The sequence below is a fragment of the Mustela putorius genome, unplaced genomic scaffold, assembly GCF_011764305.1.
Source record: "Mustela putorius furo isolate JIRA1106 unplaced genomic scaffold, ASM1176430v1.1 tig00003863_pilon_pilon_pilon, whole genome shotgun sequence".
Taxonomy (NCBI): Eukaryota; Metazoa; Chordata; class Mammalia; order Carnivora; family Mustelidae; genus Mustela; species Mustela putorius.
In genome coordinates, this window is record NW_025422015.1 from 17,946,782 (window position 1) to 17,972,204 (window position 25,423).

The window sequence follows — 25,423 nt, forward strand, 5'->3', positions numbered from 1 at the left end:
TATTCTAACTCATTTGTTTCTTGTAACACCCCTTTGAGAGGTGGTATTATTGTCCCATTCATGTCATAGAGGCATACAGAAATTAGAAACCAGCCAAGGGGCACCTGGGTGGCTCAGTCGGTTAAGTGTCAGACTCTTAGTTTCAGCTCAGGTCACGACCTTGGGTCCTTGGCTTGAGGCTCGCATCAGGCTCCATACTCCATGGAATCTGCTTGGGATTCTTCCCTTTTCCTCTCCCCGCTCTCATGCATGGTCCCCCTCTCTCAAACAAACAAACAAACAAACAAACAAATAAATAAAATCTTAAAAGAGAGAGAGAGAGAAATTAGTCAAGTGATTAACAGCTAGTAAGTGACTGAGCCAGAATTCAGTTTGAGGCAATCTGTAACCATCCCTCCATGCTGTTGCTAGAAATTACTGGCTTGGTGGACAACTGCTGGCTAATTGTATTAGAATGGTGGTTGGGGGTGGTGGGGGGAGATACTAACATCCTAAATGTTGAAATGTTGAATTCTTTTAATGACTAGTCTTCCAGAAATTTTAGTAACCATCCAAACCAAGCCATTCTCTATTTTTCTTGAAAATCTTTCTTGGACTAACCCAATGTGCTCGTATAACTTCAGTACATTGTATGTTTTAGCACAATGACTGCTGACTTGGGTCTTGATTTGGAAATTAAATTCTGCTTGAAACTGGTGCTTGCTGTTGTTCATAGTAGAATTATCATATTTAGCTTTTATTTCTAGAGAATGTTGGATTATAAACCCTGTGATTTTGGGAGGAAGAAGTCCCCCTCCTGCCCACGTCCCTGCATATAATGTTAGTAGAAGATGTGATTGCATTTGAAAAATCTTTATGGAAGTCTCTGGAATTCTAAATAAAAATTCCAGGAAGGTTTGGAGGTTTCTGGACAGCAAGGCCACTTTCAGAGACAAAGAGATATTTTATTTTCTAGCAAGTTCTCAAATTCTAAGAATGGTCTATTTCTTAAATTAAAGGTTAATAAGAAATCATTGTGCCATAGGGATGCTGTCAAGTTATCTCTTTTTTCTTTATGCTCTCCATTGGTTTTTGGGAGCCTACTCTGGTCTGATGGAAAAGGTCTTGAGGGGGGCCCTTTTTCTAGCTGTTTACTGGGCCTCTCTTTTTTCCCCTGAACATGGGCCCTGAACTTAGATATATTTTTATGGATATTCTTGATTTATACTTTATAGGAGGACTGCCTGCATTTCCAGGGTGTAATTGGAAGTCTTTATTAAAAAATCATTTACCTTTCAGTACCTGTGTTTGGTCTTTGCTCCTCCATGGTGTTCTCCATCATTTAAGAGTGGCCCATTTAATTGGTAAGGGATAGATTTCTTTCTATTTTTCCTTATTGTGGGTCTCCATTTCATCCAAAAAACTGGCAGGCCTGATGGCCCTCCCTGTCACAGCAAGATGCCTAGGCTCTCAGTTGACCTCTGGGGACACAGTACAAAGGAAGCTTGAAAAGTGTCAGTTATAGACCCTGTTAGTATCTCCAGAGAGCACACAGAATCTGCAGGGGTGGACTGTAGGATTGCTGGGCTTGGAGCCCCAGAGGGAAGAGTGGAGCTGGTTATATGCCAAGATCTCCCAGTCATTAATGCTCCCTTAGGGATCCTATTCCTACCACCCTCTTCTCTTCCAGGTTCTCTGGTTTGGGTTCTCCCAACCATTCTCTCTTTATTCATGTGTGGACTGCCTCATGCCCAGAGCCTCCCTGTGACCATCACAGTCAATCCAGACCAAATGTTATGTCTTTTAAGAACTCAAAGTCTCCTCATTTCCCTAAGGCTTAAAATGTATATCTAAGAAGACTCTGTAAATCCCCGAGTCCATCCAAGCCACAGGGTGGGGGATGTTGGGACTAATTTTCTGGGAGGGTTAATGGCTACTTCAGTCCACCCTCCCACCTAGTTTATTACCTACGAATGATGTTTCCTCTGGTCTTTTATGTCCTCCTGCATCCTCATACCCCATGTTACTCTAATCCAACCTTCTCCTGCTGCAGTTCTCCTTCCTGACCCTTCTATTAGGTTCTCTAAGGCTCCCAGATTTGTTCCAAGACAAACACACACTTACATTCTCTGTCTTTGCACCAGCCATTGCTTTAGTCACAAACCATACCCTGAGGACACAGTTTTCTGGAGTGAGTTTTCTCTAGTTGTTTACTTTAACTGTCAACATGGCGAAGGTGGTCATCATTGTATCCCCAGTGCCTAACACAAGCTTGGTGCTTTGTGTATATTTGTCAAACGGATGAATGAATGGATTGAAGGACCTGATCATTGATGATAATGAGAGAGAGGAGAAGCTGAAATACGGAACAAGACTCACTTTGTCATTTCAAGATGGCTGATGCCAGTGGGATTTTGGAAACCTTTTTTTTAAGGGGTGTAGGGGCAGAGGGAGAGCGAGAGAGAGAATCTTAAGCAGGCTCCCCACGAGGATCCATCTCATGACTCTGAGATCATGACCTGAACTGAAATCAAGAGTCAGACGCTTAACTGACTGAGTCACCCCAGTGCCCTGGAAATTCTTTTTTCCCCTCAGGCAGATTTGAATTAGTAAGAAAAGAATATAGAAGAAAGAAAAGAAGATGTGCTTTCAATCCTCCTTTCTGTGAGACTTCTCTAGACTACCTCCAAATATGTAGAAGCAACCCTACCTCAAACCTGAAGAAGAAATCTGTCCCCATGGCATCACTCAGGAGAAATCTGGAAGATGTGCAGGTTGTGTGTATGGGCTGGGTGTGAGGGAGATGGGAGGTGAAGCAGGGAGTGGATGAGTGAGGGATGTCACGGTGTACTGGTCTGAAAATCCACCCCCACTCCCAACACTCATGTCTAGGCAGAAGGTCAGAACGGGACCTTATTTGGAAATAAGGTCTTCATAGATGTAATTAGTTATGATGAGGTTGAACTGGGTGAGAGTGGACCCTAATCCCAAGACTGGGGTCTTCATAAGATGAGAAGACAGACACAGAGACACAAGGAAGATGGCCCTGTGAAAATGTAGATAAAAATCAGAGTTATGTGGCGACAAGTTCAAAAGCACAAAGATGGCTGTCAACGCCCAGATGCTGGAAGAGGTGACAAAGGATTCTTCCCTAGAGACTTCAGGCACTGCTGACACCTTGGTTTCAGATTTCTCCCCTCTAGAGCTGTGAGAGAATAACCCTGTACTGTGTTAAGCCCCCGGTTTATGGTAGTTCAGCAGAAGCTCTAAGACACTCACACACAAGGGGAGGAGTCATTTTGTTTCATCTTGCTTATTCTTTCTTTTCTTTTTTCCCCCCTTATGCTTATTTCCCTCATGTATTGAAGAAAAATCATTATCAGTTCACTCCCCTAGTCACGTCTCCTCCTTGCATCCTATACCTGTTGACAGTTTCATTTGAGTTCGAAGAATTAAATAATCTCTTGCAGCAAATGGAGCAGAGGGAGCACCATGGATTTTGCTCGGGAACTCCTGTTCTTCACTAAGTGACAGTAAGGAGGTAATGCAAGACACCGCCTACGGTGCTCCACGTACAGTAGCCAAAATCCTCACGACAAATCTGCGAAATGGGCTGTATTATTCTTGTTTCAGAAATGAAATGAAGTCTCAGAGATCACTTCTGACAAGGCTGTGATCTCTATGGACGAAGCACAATGGCATACTTGACATGTGATCAGAGCCTTTACCAACCATGTATAAAAAAACACTGAAGTGTCCCTAAAACACTTAACTCTGAATATGACAAAGAGGAAACAATCATGTTCAGTCATTGTTTGCTCTCTGGTTTGTTTGCTGGCCCGACAGAACTTGAACATGTAGGAAATGGGGCACCTGGGTGGCTCAGTTGGTGAGGTCTCTGCCTTCGGCTCGGGTCACGATCCCAGGGTCCTGGCATTGAGTCCCGCATCGGGCTCCCTGCTTAGCAGGGAGTCTGCTTCTCCATCTTCCTCTGCCTGTCACTCGCCCCCAACCTCACCTTGTGCTCTCCTTCGGTCTAATAAATAAATAAAATCTTAAAAAAGAAAAAAAAGCATGCAGTAAACACTTTAGATGTTCAACTCAGGTGTTCTCCCCTTTGCCCACAACCCCAAGGCAATCTGACACAAAACTCGTACTTACCCAAGCCGGCAGCAGATGGAGGCTGTGTGGACCTCTGGCCGCATTGAAGTTTCTCTCCTCTCATGCTGCTTGTGGGCTGGTGTTGGTGCCCCAGCTTCCCGGTCTGGGCCACGAGTGCCTGACGATCAGTGTGGGGGTGATGGGCTGCCTTCCCGCCAAGTCTGCAGGCTGTTGTTGGGACTGGACATCCCTGCAATTGTGCCTAAAGACTGGAAAGCTGCTGTTCAAAAAAGAAGTTGATGAGCATGAAGAAAATCTGAACCTTCCTGGTGGACTTGAAGGTAAAGAAAATGTCATTGCAAAAGGTATTTTTTGAAAAGCTTTCCGTGGGATGATGAATACATTTTTAAGAGCTAAAGTCAGTGGAAGCTTGAAGGAAGGATCTCGTAGCATGTTACATAACCAAAGAATTGAAAGATCTATGAGAACTTGTTGCTCCCCCATCTCCGTCAGGTTCACACTTGCAAATCTGTCTGTAATTACAGAATGTACTTCTCCCTTATGCTACTGTCACACAATCGGTATCTATTTTGACTTATAAGCTTTTTTGTATGTGTTTGTGTGGCTGAAAGTCCACTGAAGTGTAAAGTCTGACTCTCCTGTTAGACAAAGCCAAATGAAATAGCGCAGTGAGAAATAGGAAAAAAAAAAAATAAAAAAACAAACAAAAAACAAACCCTGACCCTTTACTTTGGTCCCTTAGCTTACTTTGCTGACAACTTTTAAAATGCAAGTGTAATGCTTCCTGGGAAAAAGAGCAGGGTTAGGTCATGTGTAATCACAGGGATAAAATAGGAGAATCACCTGCTACTCCCATGCTCCTTGTCAAAGATGAGGCCTGGAATTGTCTCTCTTGGATTGTATGTTACGGTAGGGGACTTTTGTTTTCCCTGCAAAGGAAGCCAGTTAGTAGTTCTTCTAACTGTTCTTCCTTTAGTCCTTCTAGTCTCTTTTTCCAGTTGGATGGGAAAAACTTGGAGGTCTTTGGACCTCAAGTCTCTCAGGGCCTTGATCTTTGTCCTCATCGCTCAGAAGAGTAGACTTACAAATTAGGAGGAGAAAACCTTCTTTTTTCTTGAACCAGGTTGTTAGAAAGAATAAAAGTCCAGCAGGTAGCAATCTGTGTTCCTGAAAAACAACCTTTCTATTCAAATTATTGGGGGCATTTATGGTTGCAACTGGTACTCATTTGCTTGGTTTTAAATGTTAACCTATTATTCTGATATGATTTTCAATTTATCAATCCAAATATATTCTTTCATTTAAGAAGTATTTATTCAGGAATTTCTGTGCTGTACTATAGGAGAATATATTTAAAAAGGTAGTGATCCTGTCACCAAAGAACTTAACAAATCTGGTCTGAGAGGTGATGCAGGCGCAAGGGAGCAGATGTTGGTTTTTGCCAACACTTACTGAGTACTTTCTATGAGCCGTGCCCTGTCCAGAGTTTTTGCATTTATGAATTCTATGAGTCTTCAGAAACTCTATGAAATAGGTCCTATTTTTATTAGCAGGTTACCAATGCAGAAGCTGAGACAAAAATTTGGGAAACCTGCCTGAGGTCAGAAATCTAGTAAGTGGTAAAATCATGCCACAAACTCAGGCAAGCTAACCACAGTGTTACCATAAGTTTCAAGTTGGGCAGAACACACACACATACATCACAGATAAGAACAGATAACTGATAGTCACTAACAATACTAGGGCAGTAAAATAAATGGGGGAGATCATCCTGGGTTGGTGTGATATAGGAAGACTTCATGATATGAAACCAATATTAGATCTAAACAAGAAATACCAGCCATATCATCTTGTTGGAGTTGTCCATTAGCCCATGGGAGGCTCTGAGAAGCACGCAGAAGAGAAACTTGTGTGTTTAAGCTATTGATCCTCAAACTTCATGGGCTATGAAGACTTCTTTTCTCCAGGTAATGCTTAAACAACTTTTGGCACACACAGTTTTTAAAAAAAGGATTTTTTTTATTTGAGAGAGAGAGAGAGAGAGAGAGAGAGAGAGAATTAAAGAGAAAGAGAATGAGCAGGGGGAGGAGCAAAAGGAGAGGGAGAAGCAGACTGTGGAACCTTACCTGGGGCTTGATCTACCCGAATTCATGACCTAAGCCTAAGTCAAGAGTCAGATGGTTATCTGACTGAGCCACTCAGGCACTCTGGTGGACACATCCCCTCCTCCCCCACCCCTGCCACCCGCCCAGTCATTTATTTAGTATTATTATTATTTTAACATATAATGTATTATTTGTTTCAGGGGTACAGGTCTGTGTGATTCATCGTCTTTCACAATTCCCAGCACTCACGATAGCACACAGGCTCCCCAGTGTCCCCCCAGCTGCCCCATCCCTCCCATCCCATTGCACTCCAGCGACCCTCAGTTTGTTTCCTAAGGCCAATAGTCTCTTAAGTTTTGTCTCCCTCTCTGGTTTCAACTTCATTTTTCCCTCCTCTCCCCTATAATCCTGTCTTGTTTCTCAAATTCCTCAAATCAGTGAGATCATATAATTGTCCCTCTCTGCTTGACTTATTTCGCCTAGCATAATACCCTCTAGTTCCACCCATGTTGTTACAAATGGCAAGATTTCAGGTTTTTGATGGCTGTGTAATATTCTATTTTGTGTGTGTGTGTGTGTGTGTGTGCACACGCACATGCGCATACCATATCCATTCATCTGTTGATGGACATTTAAGCTCTTTCCATAGTTTGGCTATTGTGGACACTGCTGCTGTAAACATTGGGGTGCACATGCCCCTTCCATCACTATATTTTTATCTTTGGGGTAAATACCCAGTAGTGCCATTGCTGGGTCTGGCAGACACATTTTTAAGCAATTTTGAAAATGTTTAGAGGAACAGAATCTATTTTAGGGTCTTTTATTTATAGAGGCTGTACTTGACTTCTCTGCCTCTGATAAAGTTGCAAAAGGAATGGCCACTGGAAACTTCTATAGATAGGATTTGTAGGATATGAATGGAATTCATGAAAACGTGACAAGTTATCAAATTTTGTTTGCTAACTAATCCTTTCTAACCAGGATTGTATTGTCATCAGTTCTAGGAAGGGCTTAGATTAAACAGATGATCGTCTCTGACTGGGCTGAGTATTTACTTTATAATCAGAAAAGTTCCTTATATTCCCTGGTCTTATCAGTGTATCCTTAGTGCCTGAAGAACATTGTCTTCTTTTACAATCATTTTTACAATATTTTGTAAAAATATTGTATCCTATATTTTATAAGGATTATTTCATGATCAAGCTGGTCACCTACAGATATAATCATTCCCAATGTCTATTAAGCGTTCTTGTGTTTTCTTTTGCACAAAAACTGTACAACCTAGAGAAAGTAAAAGGTATATCCCAACCCTCAATTTGTATATTTGTTTTAAATGATATAGGAACTTACATTTGTTGAGGACACTCTATTAGAAAACATGCTGTATGTTTTATATATGTTTTCTAATTTTGACGTCACAACCACCCTGGAAGGTAGGTGTTACTCTCATTTTACACGCACGTGAGGAAATGGAGGCTCAGAGAGATCAAACAAATTATCTGCCTGGAGTTAAGCAGCAAGTAATAACAAGGGATTTGAATTCTGGTCTGTTGACCTCAGTGCCCACACTTTTAAAACTCTAGGCAACTCTAGGCATTGCCTCCTTAAAAGAGGAAAAAAATTACTAAAGATTAAATCTTGCCATACTAGAACTTAAAACATTCCAGGCAATTGAATCTAAGACACATTGTTGCTTAGACAGCTGAGACAAGGCAATAATCCTATCAGCTAAAACTTAAAATTTTTCTAATAATCTCTCCGGAAAGAAGAAAGAAGAGAGAAGAAAGAAAGTTTGGAAAAAAAATAAAAATCCCGTCATGGACTGTTCTGTAGCTAAAAACTCCCTGGGTAGTCATTGCTTAAATGTCCATTGCATTCTCACAGATGCAAAAATGTGTCTTCTCCTTTCTCTGACGGCATGTTACTTGAGGAGTGCCTCTGCTTTTGGTCCTGCTGTGGGACAGATGGTGAGCACTGGCTGAGAACGCGTCTGGAAATGTGAGTGGTGTGTGTCTGGGAGGCACCAACTTCCGCGCACAGTGGAGCCTACAAAAAAGCAATGAAGCTTTCAGGGCTGGACTCAGAAGAACAGAGCCATCACCAGTCAGAAGTAGAGCATATGCAAAGGAGGTAAATGATTCTTCTTTTGTTTTTAGGACCTGTTTCCTTCACAGAAATTTCGGACAGAACAGCAAACAGAAGATCCACTATCTTCCACTCTAGAGTATAGAAAGCTAAGCTAAGGTCATGGGAAGCTGAGACAGAGCTTTCATTTGAGGAATGGATTGAAGGGATAATCATTTAATCCCACCTTGCAAATAAATAAATACATAAGTTAATCAACTGTTTTGAAAAAATATGAAAATGAGTTTGACTTCCTAACATAAAATTACCAGCTTTTCTTCACTGCATTTCCCCCCCATATATTCTTCACATACTTACTCACTTGTGAATGGCTATTTGCCAAACTTCTTGTCATTGATGAGGAGAGAACTTGCATCTCTTGAAAAGCCTACCACATATAGACAGAATATTCGGTTGGTGCTTTTTGTATTTGGTCTTTTTTAATTGCCACAACAATACCATGAAAGATATTACTATCTGAAAATGCATTTTTTTTTTTTTTAAAGAAGGCTCTACACCCAGTGTGGGACCCAACATGGGGCTTGAACTCATGATCTTAGGGCTTGAGATCAAGACCTAAGCTGAGATTAAGAGTTGGACACCCAACCAGCTGAGCCACCCAGGTCCCCTGTCTGGAAATAATTTTATAGATGTTCAGTAACTTCCCTGAAGTCTCAGAATAATTTAGTGACTGAATCAAGATTGGGACCCACTATTGTCTTGAAGGAGAGGAAGAAATATTCCTCAGTCCAAGGTTTTTCTAGTTGAACTAAGAATTACATATACGTGAGACAGATTAACAGGAGAAAAACCCAAAGTTTGATGATGTGCCCATGGAGGCCCAATAATGAAACTGAGACCTAAAGAAATGACCAAGGCTGGCAGTTTTACACTCTTTACACAAAGACAATAGGTTGGGAGGAATTGACAAGATGAAGAAAACTCAATTTTGGAAGCTTCAATTAGTAAAGAATGCTAAACAGAATTTGGGCTGGGGTAGCAAATTAGTAGAGTGTGAAAAGTTGTTTACACAGCCTTCTTGGCTCTAAATTTCCCATCTCTGGTGACAAGGATGTCTTTACCTCTTGGTACAGGAGGCTACCTTTATACATGGGAGATTTAGTGCCTGCTTTCAGGGGGACAGAGGATGGTCTGAGTATCCTTACGTAGGCTGTCACGTAAGTAACTTTTATTTAAAATATTCAATATGCTGACATGGCACATTTTGGGGTAGCCTGCCTTGGCCCCTACAGTCTCCAAGCTTATCTATGTTCTGCTATGTTGTACTCGGGGAGAGAGCTTTATCGGTGGCTGAGGCCTTACAGGTGTTCTCACGGATTCTCTAAGAAGCATTCACTGGCCGTGCTGGTCTCTGACACAGTCTGATTTCTCCTGGAGAAATGGAATCTTTTTATATCTCAAGTCTCTAGTGCAACCTCTGGCACAGAGTAGATCCTCAATCAATATTTGTGGAATTGAAATTCAATTGCTCACATAGGCTTGACTTAGTGCACAATGTCTCAGCTAGGTTCTTGGGGCCATTTGAAGATCATGTCTGACTGTTATTTGGAAAACCACTGGGTTCTCAATTTTGATTTTGATCTTATGATATCAAATATCCACAAATGAAAAAGTGGCTTTGTTTTCAGACACAGGGAAGCCTGAAGGGGGTGAGATTCTGTATCTAATCTTAATAAAAAGGGACATGAAGAGACCATGCAGATACAAGGTTGTTTCTGGGAAGCAAGGGTGGTGATTTTTTTCTCCTCTATTTCCAGATGGGTTTAGGACACTCAGTTGTCCTTCCTGAACTGTTCTATTTGTTCTTGATGGTTTCTAGTCCTGAAATCTGCAAAACCATATTTTTCACAGGTAATTATTGAATGAAGTCAGCTTTGTCTTTACAACCTAATCCATTGTACCTTATTCTCACTCATATATGAGTTTGACAAATGTGAAACAGAAAAATATCAGGACTCAGGGGAAGTGTAGAACTGCATGGTGGGAGAATGAGAGCCTTCTTTCCTGAACTTGGGACTAACTGGCAAGAGATGCCTTCATGGACAGGGCTGTTTCTGCAGCCCCAAGTAGGATGAGTCACATGAAGAACCTGTCTGTATCTGTGCATTTTTCCCTTGCAAGTTTCCTCTCCTGAACAGCTGGGCTTCATTGTTGAATCTGATTGTTTTGCTTATAACATGTTACCTGGTGAGAATCAGTATATTTTCAAGCTTTGATGTTTTTAGGAAATTATCTTTATTTTCAATCGTTGATCTAGACATGCCAATGGATATTTAGGCCACATTTTGAGCAAAACTCACAAGGTGTTTGTTTGTTTTCCAAATCTCACATGTATACACAAAACAACACAATTTTAAGGGTTTGCTTAAAAGAACAGAACATAAGAAATACAGTGAGACACAAGCTCATAACCAAATTCAAATCAGTGAGCGGATCTGATTCAACAAGAGAAAAGATTACAAAACAAGTCTGTGTTTTGTAGGAAGCACTATCTGAAGACAGTGTCGCTGGACACGCTCCAAATGCCTTTGTGAGAAGCCTTAAGCAGGTGGAAAGAGAGCTGGATTTTTACTCAGCCTGGAGTAGTTCGGGTAGGTTAGGGCTTCATGAACAAGTTTCTGCATACTCACGGGTTCTGTTAAAGGAAAAGCAGGCTTTGACAATCAGACCTGGCAGTGATATATATTCTCTCTCTCTTAAATTGATCTGAACTCTGTTTTGCTTACTAAAAATAGCCCTTTGATTCCTTTCTTCTCAAGTAATGACAGAATTAAACTTGGTAAGTCAACTATTGGTGGTCCATGGACCAGGAGGAGAATATAAAGATAAAATCCATGCTTGATCCAACAGCTGTGTCTTAACTAGCAATGAACTCCTCTATCGAAAGGGAGCCACTACTAGGCAGGAAAAAAAAAAAAAAGTTTTCACATTCTCTTTCTTTCTTTCTTTTTTTTTTCTTTTTTTGCCAGAAAGCAAGGAACTCAAGAAAACTCCAGAAAGAAGGAGAAAAATGCATCTAGTTTATGCATCGTGTCTCCTTCTACTTCAAATTTGGATTATACTAGTAGCTGCATCATAATCGGATATCCGGTGGTTTTCTCTGTGAGCTCTTCTTCAAGACCTAATTGTAAAATAGGCTTCTGTCCTATGAACTTGGAACTACTAAAAATGCCTCCAACCTTACTTATTTAAGTTACAATATAAATATAATTTAAACAAAGTCCATTTCTTAAACCCAAGACAGAGGTCCCATTCGCTCGAATAGCATCTTCTCTTTTCTCCACTGTACCATCCTTGACAATTGCTTTTCTTCATTTGATCTCAGGTACGTTAAACACAGACCACTCAAAAGCTCTCTCTGCACCATCAGACCAAAGTAAGAGAGATTCAGAAGCAGGAATACATTCAACATTTTCTCTTTCGAGGCCTTACCCAGCTGAGAGCTCCAGAGGATGAAAGCAATAAAGAATCCTGTGTCAGTTCATAGCTATTACAGAGAAAAAAAAGTTAGTGTTGAGATTTCACAACTTCTCTCTTACCCATATCAACAATTTCAACTTCTCATCCACCCATTTCGTGAGGTTTTTCACACTTTCTTTAGTACCATCTGACAATCTCTCCTACTTTAATGAAAATATAACCAACTTTCCAAAACGTCCCCTAAACCTTCACTCGGCAAGCCTCAGTGTCTCTACAGAAACTTAGTACAAACCATTTAGTTTCCAACATTTCATTTGTATGTTAGGAGGGGAGAAAACCCACAAGAGTTGCAAGTAGGAAACGAGAGTTAGCTGTCAGTTTGTCAGCTTGCGAAACAGCTCGATAGTGGCAGAAATGATCATATTATCATTCTCCCACTACAACATTATTTAAGGTAAGAAGAAAGGGACATGCCAATTTTCATGTAACATTATTTAAGCTAGAACTTTGAAAGAAAAGGTTGAATGCACAGAGCTCAGTCACCAGAGAAGGATGCAGTAACAAACTGATTTCCCGACCAAGAGTCTGTCGAAAAAAATGACCAACGAGATTCCAAGGTGTCTCTGTTAGCTAGAACTGTAATGAATCACGATGACCTGCCAGGAAGGTAAATTCGGTTGCAAAACTGAAATGTTTTCTTGATTTCAATAATGTTAGCTTCAGCTAGATAATTGAGTAGTTGTTCACACGAAATTAAGGAAAAAGAAAAATCCAGTTACTGTTAACGCCAAAGAAATGCACGCCAACCATAAACCAAAGGTGCTTTGGTACTGTAGCCATAACAAACAAAGTGTGGTGGGAAAGCAGGGAGTTCCCTGATGGTTAGATGACAGGGTCATAGAAGGTTTGTGAGACCTGCCGTGTCTCCTGCGAGGTTGACACATCGCCACGGTCCAAGACAAGAGTCACATAAACACGAGCTTATCAGCTGGCTTGTTAAAACAGTGTGCAACATCGCTGTGTTGAAAAGTGACTTCAGGCTTGTTGAAAGGTCCCATTAATCTGAGGAAACGATGCTTGGTGCCATAGATAAAACACTATGGTCTCAAGCGGAATGCGTGTGAAGTTTCCAGAATATTTCCTCAAAGACTTTAGTCAGTTTTGGTTTGTGACCTTAGCTGGAAAGCACAAAGATGGGCATGGGAAGGCAGTTCAGAAGGACATCTGTGAGGATTTAAGTCGGGCAGCTTTCAGAAGATGAAAGATGTTTAAAGTTAAGGCCTTTATCTGCAAACAATAGTATATTAATAAACTCTATACCAGATTTACAAACGCATTCTCTTGTATGAAAACTAACAGTATTCTGTTCACAGTGCCATTATTGATACAGGTAGCAATCCCATAATACTCATGTATTTTGGCATGGGAATCAGTAGCGCTTGGTATTTACAGAAAATGTACACGTGTGCATATAAACATATCATGGAATCTGAGTTGTAGATAAAAGACAGATCGGCTAATGGTGCAAAGGAATGAACTGTACAGCACCTTCCCCTCGGATCGGATAGGAAACGTGGTTTTTTAAATTGAACAGATGCCAAATCTCTGACCCCAAGTGGCATCAAGTCAGTAACAAAACAATGAACCCCCTGTTCAAGATTGGGTACATTGAGTAATCCTAGTCCAAAGTTTTAGATCCATTGTCTAGTGCATAAAATATAAAAGTTAAAAAGATTTATTATTATTTTTATAATAATAATTATTATTAAAATAGAAGGTCCTTTCTCTCACGTTCTCGTTTGTGCTCTGGCACTTAAGACCCATCTCCTTGGAGGTCCAAGTATGCTGGTGTTTTTGTCATGCAGATCAGCAGTCAGATGGCAAACGCTAAAATAAAAACCCCAAAACAAACAAAAAACTGCTCTGGACTCAGCCACCGTCGCCTGTCTGTCACAGTGTGACCCGGGGCCCGAGGAGGACATGGCAGGAGCACCTCTTTCTTACTCCCCAGTCTTCTCCTGGAGGGGCGAACCTGACCCCCTCATCCCCCCCGAGCCTCGGCGCCCACGTTCCTGAATGGAGTTGCTTATTTCGGCAGCGAATGCTGAGGTGACGGATGGCTTCTGTACACTTGGAAAAAGGAGAGGAGGCAGGTGAGTGGGAGGAGGGTGGCCTTGCAAAAAGCCCAAGACGGATCCCAGCACGTGGCTGGCCTGGTGGCCAAGAGCTGCCACCCTCTCAGGAGGCCTCTGCTCCAGGAGGTTCTCCTCTCTGTGCGGAGCCGGGGCGGACTGGCTGGGACTACGGGGCGTCGCCTTTGGTCCCAGTGGGCACGTCGCTGTCAGTCCCCTGGCCCGCGTGCTCCGCGCCACCGCTCCTGTGGGGCGTGGGCAGCAGGCTCTTCCACTGGGCTTTGTTGTGGGACAGGTGGCGTAGCATGTTCTCCGACAGGGCGCTGGGGCCTGTGAAACGGGCCCACTCCCGGAAGAGTGGCTCCACGATGTAGCTCATGAAACCTAGAACGGGCAAGGCCAAGCTCAGCACCGCGAAGGCGGCACGACACCCACCCCACCGCATCCTCACTCCCAGACCCCGCTGGGCTCCCTCCAGAGGCAAAAGCAGGTATGTTCCCTAAACTTCGGTTTGGGAGCACCTGGTGTGTCACCCCGGGCTTGTTTCTTAACCCCTCCAGACTCAGTTTCCTCATTTGTAAAAAGGAGCTAGGAAGAGGACCAAACCCATAGGTTTCTTATGACCAGGAAATGACTTCACACAGGTGCAATGCGCAGAAGGCTCCCGGCACGTAGTAAACCCTCCATACCTTTGGCTGTTATTTGCGGAGGGAGAAAGACATCGGAACAGGAAGGTAGGAAAAAGTCTGTGTTGGAGCTGAGGAGGGGGTGCGGGAGAGGAGGAAAGGGGGAATGATATCAGGAAGGGGCGTATGGTTGCCGTAGATCCATGGGGGAATTCGTGTGTTTCACGCTGTAGGATATTTCTTCAAGAGTATTGATTTACAGCTTTATCTTACTCTCAGTTATGTTAAGCAACTAAACGGAGCTTCGCTCATTTTTGATAGGGATTTTTACCTGTATAAAATCCCTACCTTGATGACCAGATAAGAATGGTTGATATTCGGTATGTCTGTTCTCTTAATTTCAATGTCAGGGTCTTTCCATATTAAATATGATTTATTAAAGCCAAGACGACTTTTAGTCTAGGCTGGACTGACTGGAATCATCACCAACTTGGACATAGTTAGGTTTTACTGAAATGTAGGTGTGGGGAGAAAGTGTTTTTTAGCATATCGAATTTTCCACTGACAATGTATGTTTATGAGGCTGTGAATTACAAGGCTTGATTGGATTATCTTTTTATTGAACAAACAGCAGATGCTTGGCCTTTGAGGGTGCTACAGAGATGGAAAAAGAATGGAGGCATGCAAAGTGTTATTTCACATTTCTGCATTATCTCATTGTATGTGAAATATGATTTAAGTAGTATGAGATCATTTTAGATCACCCAAACCTGACTGAGGAGGAAATTTAAGCCAGTGATAAGGTTATATAGGGAGTCACAAGTAAGGATTCCCTTGAATTTTCTTGTTTACTATTCCTGAATTTTCTTCACTTCCTTCATAACCTCCATATCTAATTTCTAATATCCTTCACCGTACGAGAGATTTGATATTAGAAAGATGGCTTACAAAATGATATTATTTTCAGGTTTAAAGTGTAAATATTTATCAGGTGTACGTTCATATCAAAAAGTTCATATCAATCCAACATTGAAAAATCTGGTACTTGAAAATCAACTCATTTTCTTCCTGGTGTTCTTGGGGAATTATCCCCCATATATCTACTTGCCCGATATAAAGAGCGCTCATAGTAGATTAGGCAAGCCAATTTTGAAGTCTGAGTAGACACCAGGAGGTACTTTTTCAAGTGAAAGTGACTTCCGCACGATCACATTTGGGAAACTGTTCCATCCCTTCCCAGTGCATTATGCCAAGCTCTCTCTTCTAAGCGAGGGACTGCCTGCCTGGATTGTGTCCTCCTAGAAGGCTGGGAGGGGGAGAGGGAGGCATGGTGGCCTCAGAGCAAACAGGGAATAAAGGCAAGCCTCTTTCTCTTCCTCCTTCGATAGCTTTCGCCAATTAGAGATTCATTTGATCTAATATCTTCTTTCTAAAATGCAGAATTCAGTGGAGAGAGGGAAAGGGATTTTAAATCCCACTTCCACTTGGGCGAATATGAATGACTTAAACAGAAAATCAGATCCAAACCTGAGATGGCACGTGGGGAAATTCTCACTGTGGATTGGGACAGGAAAAAAGGGGACAGTTACAGTCCCGGGGAAATCAGGGCAGAGGACATAGCTGCCTTACTTAGGACCCACTGGCAAAATCCTCGTTTGGGAGCATGAAACCTGCAGCTCCCATCAATCAGACTTTATCTCCAGATTTTTGTAGTTTAGCTTGATCTATGCCTTCATACATGCACCTCCCAACCCTGACCCTACAGAGCCCGGGAATGGGGAACAGAGATTAAGAAAGATTTATGTACGAAAGGTTGTTTTATCATCACCTTTTCTTTCTCTTTCTCTTTATTGGTGTGCTTCTGCAGCCTCACCGAGCCTTTCCTAGTCACTCAATCCCCACCCCATTTTAAAAACAGGTATCTATGGTAACCACATTTTCCTATGCTGAAAACCAGGACATATGATCTGACAAAATAAGTGTGTTCTCATGACAACAACAGGGTAGAATCTCTAAAATCAGGTCTGTCTTGCAAATCCAGGTTGTGTGCTTAACAATGTGAATTGTTAAGCACACAACCTGGATTTGTAAAGACATTTCACAAAATGTCTTTAGCAGAGCCTGGTAAATTTCTTTCTAGCCAGAGCCTTAACAATTGTGGGGGGGGGGGGCGGCGGCACAGGGTTGGGATTTTGGTCAGGGTCTATTCCTTTTAAATCGCATCTGCAGAACCTCCATAACTAAGGGAACCTGGAGTGGAGACTGGCTCCAGGGAGACCAAGGCTGAATTTCTGTTGATGTTGCTCCCTTCTCTGCACTGCCTCCCAGGGATTCTGTAGCTATGTCATCACCCTGAATTCTTCCTGGTTTGTGGTTTTTTTTGTTTGTTTGTTTTTGTTTGTTTGTTTTTCGTTTTCTTTTTGTTTTATAACACTCCCATGTTTTCCTCTTTTGGGTGGAAGAATCAGTTTAATTTTAAAAACAACACAACAATACTAAGGGCAATTTGGAAAAAAAAATGGATCACCAATAATCCCATAATTTCAACATACCTATTTTAATATTTACATCCGTCATTCAGATCTTTGTAACTAGGTTAATTTTGTTCCTATTCCCAGAGGATGACTTTATGACTCTTTTGTGGATGAGATTTGACTCATAGTGACTATAAGCATATTATTATTTGGCTAACTTGCTCTGGTTTTCTTAATTTTCAGTTTAATTTTTTCCGATGCCCCGTTCCCTCCCAGTAGAGGCTTTAAGCCTTGATCCTTGCAGAGGGCTGCAGCCCTGTGAAGGCATTAAGCTCTCTGACGTCTGTGGGTACATGTCAAGGCTCTAGTTTATGACTAAAGGAGTTCAAGTTCTGAGTTTGGCTTTAATTGGAAGGAACTGCAAGGATATGAAGACTTGCTTTAAGTATAGATGAAATTGGAAAAGTATTTTAAGAACTGATGGAAATTCATATTGGATCAAAAATATTTCCTATGTGCCTGAAATTTCCACCATTTGATTTGTTTCATAGTTTTATGTAATATAAAGTAATTATTATGTTAGGTGCATTAGCATCACAGTTGAACAGTTTACTGCAATCAATACTTGAGAATAAGACTGAAAATAAGTTTTGAAGTGCAAAGTAGAGAAGTAGGGGACCCAGAGCTAGAAGCAATAACATGGTTTGCTGAGCATGCGGCAAACCATGCACGCGCCTTCGGATCGTGTTGGGGATGAAAGGTATTGGGGCAGACTGGAAGGGTCCTCAAGGTTCATTCTGCCGACTTCCCACTCTTCAAGTCCTAAACAGTGTGAACTAATCTGTATCTCAGCAGCAAATAGTTGGTTCTTCAGACTTTCCTTCTACTCAGTTTGGTTTTGATTTGATTCTGAACTACAAAGTTAATACAGGCTAGTTAAGGGTCTGTAACAAAGAATTTACTCCATTTTTCTTAGTTTTTTAGTTGGTAATTACCCAGTAGATCAGTCATGGTTAGACTGTTTATTTGGACTTAGCCATTCATTAAACCTCAAGTTTGGATCTTTCAAAGGCTGTGTGTAGATGTTTTTTCTTCGTGACTCTAGCAGAGCTGCCAAAAGTACTTATTTAAAATTAAAACTGAAAAAAAAAATTAAAACTGAATTAAACTCACCAATTTGTATACTAGGGATTGAATCTTTCTGTTGATTACAAAGCGGACTGATTTCCAGCTCAAATTTCTGTTCAAGGTCACCTAAGAAGAAAGAAGAAGAAATACTGGTAATCTAGAATATGTAAAAAATGTGTGTTGTTAGCTTTAGTGATCTAGTTCAAAGAAGTTATTGTGGGAATTACCGTTTGCTGCCTATTACCATTAGGAACTCTCTAGCACCCACTTGCTCTGGTAGCTTCTGTGAAAATTTTAAGATATCAGAGTGTCAATGACCATTTACAATAGGCTTGTTGTAAATGAGTATGCTCTCGGGCTAGAATAAACCTTTCACCAAGATCTGTAAAAACAAGGATACAAGTAATGAGCAATTTCCTACATGAAATGGAAGTTCTGGTTTAAGTTACAGTTAAAGTGAATAGATTTTGTGCTCCCCCTGCCTTTCACCCTGCCTGAGCCTCGTCTGATTTCCTCTGAACCAGGAATAGTGAATAGGCAGGAAATGGGAGTGAGGGACTAGAAAATCTCATTCGAGGAACATCTCTGTCTGTAGCTACAATATTGAGCAGAAACAAAGGTTATCTATCACCTTTAATCCGACTTAGTGTCACCTAGTGTAACTAAAGTTTAAAAAAAAGTATAAGTCAGAAAAATATTTTTTTAATGCCTTTGTCAGCTAGAAGGCCAAAGGCCAAGTGTACCATCTAAAGATTCATCAGAATACTTTATCAATCTTTTGGGGGGTGAAAGATTATGGGTCAACTTTGCACTGGGAAAAAGAGTCTGGTTAATCAGTAGAGAAGCTGTTCCTTAGAAACATTAGCTGCGTTCACAGAGGAGATCTAAATACAACATTAATATCATGCTTCATGTGTGTCAGGCACTATTCTAAACATTTTACATATGTCAATTAATTTCATCCTCTTAACAACTTCATTATAGTACCCATTTTACAGATGAAGAAACTGAGAGGAAGGGAAGTATTTTGACTCAAGTTGCCACACTACTAATAAATGGGGGACCCTAGTTCCAACCTAAAAGTCCAGCTCCAAAGTATCTGCACTTAACAGCTGAGCTAGGGTCTCAGAGATGCCACACCTCTGTCATTTGTTTTAAGCCTTGTAACCATGAGTCCTGTGGTCCCTTGGGGCCTGGCTATTCTCAAGACCGAGGTAAGGAAATCAGTCTGGATTAATTTGAGGAATCCGGGGAAGCCAGATGATAATAGCTTTCTGAGGACAGGGCATGATATCATTTAATATTAAAATGACTTCTACTCCTTACCTGCATAATTCTATTCATCATGATTTTTCAGTCAGCTTGACACTTTGGAGGAATTGTCTTTGATTTCTCCCTTCCCTTCACCCTCCATCTTGAGGCATCAAATCCTATTTATTCCTTTCTCAGAATATCTTTTTTTCCCCTATTCACACTCTGCCTGTCTCTATTCTGGCTTACTAATAATTCACTTTTAGTGTTTGCTTCTTGGTTGGTTTTCTTCCTTCAATATTTCTTCTACTTCAATTACATAAGTTGCCTCCATTGCACTTTCTAAGATGACTCTCATTGTTATGTTCTCTACTTGAGCCTGGTTGGCGTACAAATCCCCAAGTCCCCATATTCTTGCTTTCTACGAGTCCAGATTGCTATATGAAGCAGGTCCCCGTTTCAGTGCATTTGTCCATGTCTACACCTGCCTAGCCAGAGCCGCAGCATCCAACAGACTTTCTGCAATGATGGAAATGTCCTCTGCACTGCCCACTGTAGTGGCTTTTTGCAGTATGATCAATGAAACCAAGGAACTAACATGTAAATTTAATTATTTTAAATTTAACTAGTCACATATGCTTCATGGCTCTCCTCCTGGAAAATGCAGGACACTAACTACACATCCTCCAACACATCCAATTCAGATTCTTTGTCCTCAGCACCAGTCTTCTCCTGTGACCTCAACCATGAGATGCCATCCAGTTAAATCATTTATTCATTCAGCACAGAATTCTAAAGCACGGTACATTTCAGACTCTTTGTTAATCAGTATAGAGAACAGAGAGGAAAGTTGCATCATTTGGCTACTCCAGGAAATTTACTGCCTACTACTACTGCCTACACTTTATACTATCTTGAGGTTCTGAATCTTTAACTCTACTTCTTTGTATCCTTCACGACCCCTTTGGGGGGCTTTGTACATAGAGGAGTTAATAGTTGTGCTAGGGTTTAACAAGGCTGGAAGCAGATGTTCAATAAAAACTTTTGGGAATCTTGGTTGATGGAGATGACATCAGCCGGTGGTTACAACAGGACAGAGATTCTACTTCCCTAAAACATGGAGAGGAAGGAGTTGAATGATGTTCAGAATCTTAATTTCTGTTCTCAGAATTTAATGCTATTTTCCTAATTCATGGGATGTCATCTTCTTTCCCTGCTAAGTCCTCAGCCTTGATTTTAGAGGCTTTTCTTTGCTCAGCATCATGAACCATTAAAGATACTTGGGCTAAGACTATGAGCTGTCTGTGGAAACCCAAATCCTTCCAGGAGACACGCCATAGCAAAGTGAATGGAAGCTCACCTTTTGTGGTCAGGGTTACACATGTTCTAGATTGTTCTATCTTGTAACATTGCATTTGCATATATTGTTAAGGGCAACAATGGGTTTTGGTAAAGAGATCTTATGGATTCTTTTCCTTGGTTGGTCCCATTTACTACATGTAGTTAATAACTCTAACTCCCCAGCTCCGTGGGCCTTACTATCTGTCCAAGTGACATGGCCCCCTGCCTCAAGTCGCTTGCTCATCATTCAAATAAGAGGTAAAATAAGCAAAGGAAGGGGTTAAATGGCAATCAGTGCCATCTGGAGCACACGACTGAGTCAAAACCAAGAGGGACAGAGTAGAATCTCTTTTCTGCCCCATCATTTGATTTCCAAGCATGAGGATCTTAGTCCTTCTCTCATGTTTCAGTATTTTCTATATCACAGAGTAAAGAAGATACTTGTCTTATCTAAGTCTCCTGTTCCAATTTTGTCATATTTCCTTTTGTTTTCTCTCAGTGGAGATTTTATATCATAGTCCATAAGAACTGATTTTTTGACTTCTAGCCACTCACACTCAACTGAAGTGAAGTCACACAGAGTTGTGGGCACTCCGTGAGCGCTTTTCCTCTGAGCGAAAGAGATGGTGAGCAGAGACTTCTGGCCCCATGTGAACCCTGTCCCATCTGCTTTGTCTTCTGTCTTTGGGACCATCTCGATGTCACTGACACATCTTTCGATGAAAGCTTCTCCAAAAGGCTCACTGTTGCTGCTTGACCTCCCCACGGAGCTGGTATGTGGGACACTTCAGGCTTTATTTGTTCTCAGCCTCTCAAACCTGATCCTGTCTCTAACATCAGGCCACTGTTGTGCCTGAACAAACATCCTGAGCACGGAAACCAGGCCTGAAGAAACAAGGCTATGTTTAAAGGCCGATATCCCACCCAGCGTCAAGATCCTGTTCGCTCATTCATAGCCTTATTTCTGAATGAGGTTAATCTCTCAAAAATTATACCGAACTTGGGGCCATTTCTTTTCTCACTGAGTATGTTTGAGAGGATGAGCTCAGTTCTTGGTCAGCTGTGCTCTGTTTCATTATTAACTCTATTTAAGAAAGCTGGGGGAAGGAAAACAGGAATCCAAGTCCCATCCGAGTGGAAAACATTGACCCCAAATGGCATTTAGCCTTTAGGTTGTGCTAAGCTCATTAGAATGAAGGTCAGAGCAAAAATCAATCTGTCCCTCACATTCTTATATCCACAGAGGAAAGCCATTAAAAAGATTACATATACATACATATAAATACACACACATTTATTTCCCACTTCCTCTCATTTTTATTATCCCTCTTTACTACCTGTTTTCACAGTAAGACAGTGTTATTTATGTTTAAATTATTTCCAAAAAAGGGCTGAATGGTTCGCAGGAGAGTCAAAGAGAAAGGCTAGGATAATAAGAGTTGATGAAAGAACAAATGTCATGATAGATTAGCCATTTCTTGTTTGATGAGGCTAAATGCCCAACAGGAACAGGGACCATGAAAAACTCAGCTGTGGGATCACTACTAACCTTGCCTGTAGAATTCTTCACAGACCCTTTCACTCCATTGCTTGCTCATCTCCCAGATTCTACAAGGATTGCAAATGTCAGCACACTTCAAGGCAATCTGAGAGACAACAGGGTGGGAGAGAAGGTTAGAGGCTGATCTTTCCACAGCCAACGTGCCCTAAGCCCGAGGGGCTGTCCCACCGGCCAGGGGGCCTCATGGTCCCCAGCCTGTATTTACAGAGTGCCTCTTCAGGAAACAGCAGGTATTCACCACCACACAAAACCTTCATTCAGAATCCCCACTTTATAGCTTTGAGAAGGAGAGAAGAGCCACGGTCCAAGGACAAGAGCTTCCTGGAGGAGGCCTGGGGTGGGCAGGCCAAGGAAAGCGGGTGGCCTGGCTCCTTCCATTGCCCCACCCCTTGCGAGTGGGGAAGCCGCAGGGGCCCCAGCCAGGCTCCGGTGAGATCATTTGGCCCTCATCCTCACAGTGGCCGCACTGACAGACGCCGTGGATCACTTCACTTCTGTGTGGGCTCTCGTGCCTGTGTCTGTGGATAACAAGCGAGCCCCGACTTGCTTATCCAGCCAGGGAGCTAAGGTCTATCAAACCTTGGAGCGTGTTGTGTCTCAAGCTAATTCTTTTTTTTTTTTTTTTTTAAGATTTTATTTATTTATTTGACAGACAGAGGTCACAAGTAGGCGGAAAGGCAGGCAGAGAGAGAGAGAGGAGGAAGTTGGCTCCCTGATGAGCAGAGAGCCCTGACGTGGGGCTTGATCCCAGTACTCTGGGATCATGACCTGAGCCAAAGGCAGAGGCTTTAACCTACTGAGCCACCCAGGTGCCCCAACCCAAGCTAATCCAAAGCTTACCTCACATTGGTCTGGATCTGGGATGCCAGCTCTTGTCAATAATGCTGACTCTAAGAGGGTTACCTTGAATTCTCAGGAAAGTCCATTCTCTCCCTTAACCACCGACTGCTAAGTTGGGCCCCCGCTAGTGTGTTCTGGCCACCAGCAAAGTCTGTTTGTTTTGACCCAGTTCCTTGGCATCACAGAATCGCTGGCAATGCTGGCATGTGGGAATGCCCTGATCATATTAAAGTTACAAATTTGATTGTTTCCTTATTTCCCCGTTGTCGGGGACGCCAGGCCATGCTGGAACTGGTGAGGGGCAGAAGTGTCCTCCAGGATCTGCCCTTTGGGAATTCATTGGCCGCAGCAAGCCTTGCTTTTGAAATGCAAGTGTGCCAGCCAATTCTTTCAGCTACTCCCAACTTGGCTGGGAGTCTTGAACACCCGATACCTTGATCTTTGTGGCACTCAGGGACTACAAGATGGGTTTGGAAAGTAAAGAAGGAAGGAAACCTAGTTCTACAGCTGGGAGGAAGGCATTTCCTAGGAAGGATGGAGCCCTCGGGACAGCCACAGAGAGCAGCAGGAAAGCATGGAACAAAACCACTGCCCAGTTCAGTCTGCTCTGTGCAGCTGCATTTCCCTGGGTAAAGCCGGTCTATCTAGATGAATCCAGGGTCCATCCGTTCAGCCTTTTGTGCCAAAAGGAAGGAAGTAAGACAAGAGAAAATACAGGAAAAGGCTATGGTTTGGATACCAGCTCAGACCTGCCCTCATGGGGTCCACCCGTCCTCTCGTTCTCATGTTCCAAATGGCTCCTTGCCGTGAAAGGAAGCAGAAAGGGTCGCCCTGACACAATTCAGTTCATTCACTTAAGACTAGTTTGTGAGCCTATGAATTTAGGAATAAAAGGAAGTACAGCAGGGTTTGATGAAACGGGTTTTACATGAAGGAAGGTTACTTGGGTTTCAATTTTGTTCATACTACAGATAATATAACCTGGTTTTGTGTTATAGAAACAGTGTTTCTAAGTTGCACAGCTATCACAGGGGCCGCTTTTACACCAAGCCACAAAACATGGTAGGTTCTTACCATGTATGGTTGCCCCACAGGGCTACTTTGTGGACACTATGGGGTAAGGAAAAGTGAGGGCTTATCAACTTGATGACATGAAACCCAGATTTTGCTTACTTGGAAAACACTTAAAAATTTCATGGGTCTCAGAGCTTTTCATAAAGTCGGTCACCGCTCTAACTGATCCCATGGGGGACATGCCTTCTCACAGGTGCTAAAGTGATTGATCACGTCATGAAGCATTTTTACCCGCAAGGAAGGCAGTGGCTTACTTCGTGGTGGCTGTTGCTTACCTGAAGCATAAAGTGTCTGTCGTGTACATCCTCCAGTCTTAAGTCTTTATTGTGGAGGTGAGTTTTCAGTCTGGTCAGAAATTCATTCTGCCTGTTGATGTCTGTGGCCAAGATCAAGGAGCCCAGCTGCTGTTCAATATCCTGTCTGCATCCGCGAAAGGGAAAGAGAAAACACACACACAGAGCAAATCCTTTGGGGGAGAGTGATCGGTTCTGCCCCCAGCAGGTGGCTTGGACTCTCATTGGTGTCTTTGATTTTGTTCGTTACCCAGAGTCCAGTCCCTCTGAGCTCAGGGGGACTCTCTAACCCCCGGTCACTTCTGTCTTTGGGCCGGAGGTGCTGGTAACTGCACAGTGAATAGTGATGGTAGTTTATACATTCCCATGGTAACCATGGGTCTAAAGACGGAAAATTGGTTAGAAATGCATGCTTTATGTGGGACATAAAAAACTGGATAGCATCGCAAGAGTTTGGGTTATGCTTTTAAAGAGTGGAAACCAACTCAGACATTCAGCTTTGCATGGAGAGAGAAAGGGCATGAGGAGAGTAATAATAAGGAAGACAATAACAGTGACTGATCTGATGGTATGAGAGATACACCAATGGAACAAAAGAGGCTAGGAAAGATACTGGGACTTAAAAAAAGAATCATGGGTAATTAAGACACCATTAAAAAATCAGTAGGCAAGCGATATAGTAGTTGACAAACGGTAGAGGGAAAATGAGATATTTTGGAAAAACAAGCAAATCAGAGCTTTAGCTCACACATAGAAGGAAATCAACAGAAGCAAAGATCCATAACTGTTTTTTAAAATTCATCTTCAAAAATTCAGTATACTTAGGTTTGTCTATAACATCTGTGTATAGCAGTCTTTATGAAGCTGATGATCGCTTACGTTTGCAACTATTCTTTACTCCTCCGCTTCCCCCCACCCCTCCATGTCTTAGG

General features: G+C 42.1%; 1 protein-coding gene across 3 annotated transcripts in view; it reads right to left on the reverse strand.

Annotated features, from left to right (window-relative positions):
- Window positions 1–10,567: 10,567 nt before the first annotated feature.
- Window positions 10,568–25,423, reverse strand: part of PDE7B (phosphodiesterase 7B) — a 310,452-nt gene continuing 295,596 nt past the window's right edge. For all 3 annotated transcript variants that reach the window (XM_004740264.3, XM_004740265.2, XM_004740266.3), the window contains 4 exons: window positions 24,474–24,618; window positions 22,273–22,369; window positions 18,177–18,257; window positions 10,568–14,287 (listed from right to left, as the gene is read on the reverse strand). In XM_004740264.3, the coding sequence (XP_004740321.1) occupies window positions 14,073–14,287; window positions 18,177–18,257; window positions 22,273–22,369; window positions 24,474–24,618 (538 nt within the window). In that variant the 3' untranslated portion in view covers window positions 10,568–14,072. The remainder of the gene's footprint in view (window positions 14,288–18,176; window positions 18,258–22,272; window positions 22,370–24,473; window positions 24,619–25,423) is intronic.